General features: G+C 39.7%; 1 protein-coding gene across 2 annotated transcripts in view; it reads left to right on the top strand.

The window, feature by feature from the left end:
• Positions 1–4,069, top strand: part of DHX9 (DExH-box helicase 9) — a 41,779-nt gene extending 37,710 nt beyond the window's left edge. For both annotated transcript variants that reach the window (XM_011361202.2, XM_011361203.2), the window contains exons 27-28: positions 437–637; positions 3,382–4,069. In XM_011361202.2, coding sequence (XP_011359504.1) covers positions 437–637; positions 3,382–3,760 — 580 coding nt within the window. In that variant the 3' untranslated portion in view covers positions 3,761–4,069. The remainder of the gene's footprint in view (positions 1–436; positions 638–3,381) is intronic.
• Positions 4,070–6,198: the final 2,129 nt, after the last annotated feature.

Here is a 6,198-nt window from a genome sequence, read left to right as displayed (position 1 = left end):
CTTTCGTGTACTCTATACTTTGGTAAGAGATTAAGGGTAAGCATGTAGTAAGCATTTGGCAAAAATGGGATAGAGATTAATGAACAGTCAGTAGGCTCAGTCATAATCTTGAAAATTTATAAAAATAATTTTGAGTCTCTTATTTTATTCTTTTATTGGATGCCGAGTGCTCCATGTTGCTGACAGTCATATTTTGCTTGATAGACTTTGTGGTTTATAATAACTGTCAATAGCCAGCAGTAAATTTTCAGACATTAGAACAGTTGTTATTCTTCTTATCTTTGTTTACCTAAGTATGGGTCCATTGCAGGAGTTGAAAGTGTTGGTACTTGGTAAGAAGTTAAATTTATTCCATCCCTTGCCATGTGTGAAATTGAGAGATAATAATCTTTCTCTGCGTATCTTCATTTTTTGAAATCATTTTTCTTTATTTTAGGATCAAACTACAAATATCTCATGAAGCTGCTGCCTGTATTACTGCTCTCCGGGCAGCCATGGAGGCTCTGGTTGTTGAAGTAACCCAACAGCCCGATATGATCAGCCAGCTGGACCCCGTTAATGAACGTATGCTGAACACGATCCGCCAGATCTCTAGGCCGTCCGCTGCTGGTATCAACCTTATGACTGGCAGTACACGGTGAGTACCACAGTACCTTGTCTGTGACCTAAGCGGAGGACGGGAATCATACCAACATGAAATTCCCACAGTGCATGGAGGCCCGGTTATTTAAGTTAAAATTCTAGGTAGATACTGAATGTGGAATTTATTTCTGGTTGACACACTCAGAATAAGGACGTTTGCTTTTGTCTCTGTGTTAATAATCTCTTACATTAGTGCACGTTAGAGATAGAAAGGCACCTTAAAAGTATACACAAATCAAACATATTGTTGGCTCAGTTTGAGACCTCCACATTAAAGCGAGTCACATGAATTTTTGTTTTCGCAGTGCATATAAAAGTTATGTTTACGCTATTCTGTAGTCTGTTAAGTGTGTGATAGCATTATATCTACACAAGCAGTGTATATACCTTGGTTAAAAACTTCATTACTAAGAAATGCCGTCATTGGCTTCGTCATAATCTTCATGCTGGTAGAAAAAGGTCTTCCTTTGATGTGTAAAAAAATGCAATATGTGCAAAGTGCAATAAAACGAAGGTGTATGCCTGTATAGAGTCCAGGGTGGGTCACATGACAAGAAAGTGACAAAACCCAGACAGTCCTCTTCCACAGTGTTATTCTGCCCTTTCCAAAGAAAAAAGGTTGATGAGGGGTGAAATTGTTGCTTCGTCAAATGAGAAGCATCAAAGTTTATCTTCGGGAAATAAAAAACATGGATATCTTAAAGAAGTGTGAAATTTCTCTTAATTCTTGAAATGTTTCATTTGCTTCCAGGTTTTTTTTCACCTTAAGTTTTCTTTGCCCACACTTTTTATCTGGAAATAATTGATACCTACAGAAAATAATAGTATAGTGAACACCCATATAGTCTCTTAATTTAGGTTCACTAACTGCCAGAATTTTGTGACACTGGCTTTCCTATGTGTTTACATGAAAGCACACAACAAACCTACCTCTTCGATTAATCATTTGCAATTAGGTTGCAGACATGACATTTTACATCAGTATATGGCAGCTATTTTTAAGAACATAGTTACACCACAATCACACCCCACAAATGTGTTATAATACTAATATATGAACTAAAATTTTACAAAACTAAAATTTTTCTTGTTATAAACTATTAGAATTTTAATTATATGTTTCATGGGTTCTGGTTTCCCATTTTGATTATAAATGAGTTCATATTTTAAATTTATTAATCAAACACATAGTACCTAGTATGTGCTAAGCACTGTGCTAAGCGCTTTTCTGATATTAACTTGTTAATATTTGATCTAAGATGTAAATTGATCATTATTTCAAGAAGTTAAGACCCAAGGTCATAGAGCTAGTGAATGGTAGAGCTGGGTTCAGACTCAGGATGGCTCCTGAAGCAATATTCTCATTTATCCTGCTGTACAGTTGATCCTTGAACAACATGGGTTTAAAGTACCTGGGTCCACTTATACATGGATTTTTTTTAATAAATAGCCCTTCATATTCTTGGGTTTTGTATCCAAGGATTCAACCAACTGTGGATCAGAAACAGTATTTCTGATCTGCATTTGGGGATCCACAGATACAGAGAGCCGACCGTATGCATTGTTTTCCACCATTTCATATAAGAGACTTGAGTGTCTGCAGATTCGGGTATCTGGAGTGGGTGGTCCTAGAACCAGTCCTCCACAGATAGTGAGAGACGACTGAAGTTTGGAGGATAGGGTCCGAAGTTATATGCAGATTTTGAACTGCGTGGGAGATCAGACCCCCTAATCCCCACGTTGTTCAAGGGTCACCTATACTATGGTCCTCCTAGCAGATCAGATGTACAGAAGAATTATTGAGAAGGAGACTCTTCAAAAACAAAACTGGAAAAAGATGTATAGCAGATACAAATGCAGTTCTCATAGATATTTAAAAGAGGAGAGGTAACTTTTGACAGGAAAGGTGGTGATCCAAGGGGGCTACACGTAGAATCAGCTCTGCGAAGGACAAAAGTCCAGAAACTAGAAAGAATGGGATAAACATAAGAACGAAGTTAGGATGTGCGAATATGCTGGTGGCCTAATATGTAATAGGGGGAATTGAAATGGGGAAAGCGAATAGATTAGATAGACATGCAGTAGAATCTACAGGAATTGGCAGTGGATTATGTGGGAGGAGCAGACCCTGGCCATATTCCTGACTTGGACAGCTGCTGAGTTGGTAGTGCCATCTGTAGGCTGCATAGGAAGATTAAGTTGTTTTGAAGTATGGTGAACTGGAGTTGTTGGCAAGACATCTTGATTTCTGCAATTTTTCATTACTCTTCATTTTCTTTGTTTGCCACATGAAACAGATTTAGACATAAATTACTCAAAGACATTTTTCAGAAACATTTCATAGTTAATGCAGGAAAATATTTGGTGATAAAGATAAAATAATTTACCACCAGCTCCAGGAACCTCTAACATATTATTGCTTTCTTAGAATGCTATGTAGTTGAGCTGAGTGAAAGAACTGTCTTAAAGTTGTAAGGACATACTGCCAAAATTGAAGGTCTTTAAGAATGAACCAGAACTTTTTAAAAAAAAAAAAAAAAAACAGATGGTTACAGTTGATGCCTCCTCCTGTGTCTATTTTAGAGTAGCAGATTTATTTCATTTCAGTTTATATTTGTGTAATTGGCTTCATTCCCTTTATTCATTTCATTTTTAAATACGACAAATGTTTATATTTTGTGACTAGTTGAGAAATATTAAGGATGCTTTGCTAAAGCGGTGGCTTTGTGCTTTTCTTAGGTATGGAGATGGTCCACGTCCTCCCAAGATGGCCCGATATGACAATGGAAGTGGATATAGAAGGGGAGGTTCTAGTTATGGCGGTGGAGGCTATGGCAGCGGAGGCTACGGAGGTGGCGGAGGCTATGGTAGTAGTGGAGGCTACGGTGGCAGCGGCTATGGTGGTGGCTCCAACTCCTATCGGGGAGGCTATGGTAGAGGTGGTGGCAGAGGCTATAGAGGCGGCTCCCGAGGTGGCTATAGAGGCAGCGCGGGAGGAGACTACAGAGGGTCTAGTGGAGGAGGCTACAGAGGGTCTGGGGGATTCCCGCGAGGAGGTGGCCGAGGGGGCTATGGGAGCGGCTACTCTGCTCAAGGAAGAGGAGGTGGTGGCTATTAAGGCTTGGTTATGTCGGTGCCTATGCATAGACCATAGAAAACAACGCATGATACCTATCTTCCCAAGTCGTTTACATGCTGCTGACCAGTAAACCTATTTTTTCACCCATTCTGTGGTTCAGTGTGGTTTAAGGAAACCAAGCATATAGATACATTAGTGATTTTGTTTATATTATGTAAAATAATGATCTATTATAAAAGTACCACAGTTTGTATTTTTTCTTTAAGGAGTAAAGATTTGCTTTTAAAATTGACTTGATATTTTCTTGGCTGTAGTTTAATACAATAGGAAATAAAATATTACACTGAATATGGACCATTTAGTTATTGTAGATCTTGCACACTAGAATAATTTTACAATATCAGTTACATCTATTAGTTTTAAAACATCAGAGGAAAAATTGTTTCAGAAGTATACCACGTGATAATCTTGTAGTAGTTAGAATAATTCGCCTTGGAATGAGATTGTTATTCTTGTAACAAATACTGGTCAGTACACAATTCACACGGACCTCTGTACCTGAATAAGACTTTTGACCCAAAGCTGAACATTTTGGCTTTTTCCCAAGCTTTGTCTTTAAAAAATCTTAAGACTAAGGTCAGCATTCTCTTTTATAAGTTAGGTTCCAGTTTAAACAATTAAAAATCAATCCACAAAACTCTTGAATAAAGTTTATACCTAAGCCAAGAATGAAAGTGGATAGCATATTTATCATCACATATATGTATTTCAGAGGATATTTGTAAGCTAGTTTATTTTAGTTGAGATAGTCATACATTTATGACACTTCACAATTTCCATTGGATTTTCACATATTTCTCAGTCGAGAAATAACAGTACAGTAGAGATTTAAAAGGCTTTGGATTAGACAGAACTGGGCTCAGAACCTGAAGCTGCTTTCTGACACATGGGTGATCTCAGGCAAGTTACGTTTTGCCTTAGCGTCCTTTTCAAAATCCTCTTCCTGTCCTTTATGTTCTTTAGATCACCTTCAGCAGTTAACTGTCAATAAGCCGATGGCTCCTATCTGCAGACTCTAAAGTCTGTGTCTCCAGCTGAGCTGTCCTTTCTGAGCATCAGGTTACTTACAGTCACAGTAGAAATGCTACTTCCAGACATACAGTACTGCTGGATGCTTGGATACCCCACTGAAATAACTCGATACAGTCGACCCTGAGCAGCACCGGGTTAGGGGTGCCAGTCCCCATCCTATGCAGTCTAAAATCCATGTATAACTTCTGACCCCAAAAACTTAAGTCCCTCAGTAGTCAGGAGAATTGGTTCTAGTACCACCCCCCCTCCCCCAAGGCAGATACCAAAATTATCAAGACACTTAAGTCCTTTATACAGAATGGCATAGAAAAATGCATACAGTCGGCCCTCTGCATCCCGGGAATATGTGCTCGATCTGTGGTTGTTTGAATCCGAGGATGGGAAACCTGGGGAATATACAGGGCTGACTGTATATTTATTGAAAAAAATCTGCATATAGATGGACCTGCGCAGTCCAGCCTGTGTGTTCAAGGGTCAGCATACTTCCAAATTGAAGGAAACCCCTCAGCTCACCTTGTGTCCTACACTCTGTTCTTGCTTTATCACAGGAGTTTCAGCTACTTAATTGCCAAAGCCATATGTATTATAACATCTAATGAATTCTACATCCAAAACACCTCACTGTCATATTTTTATACGGCGGCTGTGGGTGTTCTATTCAGGGGATCCTTAGTTTGGATGTACAATGATGCAGCAACCTCCTAACAGGTCTGTCCGGCCTGCATTCAACCCGTTCTGCACACTGACGCTGTACAAGTAAACTTCCCACACAGATCTTGCGTCGCCACCGCCCCCTCTTGGCTTAAGCCAGTGGTTCAGTGTGAAGGCTAAACTGCCCCTCACTCCTATTCTGCACGCGGTTCCACTCAGCACCTCTGCTGAACTTCTGGCATCTCAGTGGACCATGCTTTCTCTTGCCCTTTACACATGTGAAAACTCCCATAAAAGGCATAAATTCAGTAATCTGCCTCTTGACTGGTACTCATCCCTCCAACAGTTTCAGCTAGAAATGAAAAATCAAAAATGACCACAAGAGATGTCAAATTACATTCGCTAAAGCTTGAAGGAAGCACTCGGGCATAGTTCCAGAAATCTTTTAGTGTTCGGCTAAAAACCTAAGGAGATCCTTGTGCAGGTTTCTAGAACTTTTTCTCTCTGCAGTTCCATCCTCTCTTCACCACAAATTTTAGCTCTCCTCCCCAACTCCAGTCTCGCGCTTCAATTCAGTGAGACTGTTGTGCTGTTTGCTTCTTTCTCCCTCTACCCACGATCTAGGAAGTGCCTCCATGGAGAAAGTCAGGATGACCTTAGGGCTCATCTCAATTGTTTCCCTTATTTGGGGGATCATGATTCTTCATTGCCTATTCAGTGTATCAAGGCAGTGT

The sequence above is a fragment of the Pteropus vampyrus genome, unplaced genomic scaffold (genome assembly GCF_000151845.1).
Source record: "Pteropus vampyrus isolate Shadow unplaced genomic scaffold, Pvam_2.0 Scaffold65, whole genome shotgun sequence".
Classification (NCBI taxonomy): domain Eukaryota; kingdom Metazoa; phylum Chordata; class Mammalia; order Chiroptera; family Pteropodidae; genus Pteropus; species Pteropus vampyrus.
Note: the sequence above shows the minus strand (reverse complement) of the source record. Positions and strands in the feature narration are given on the sequence as shown.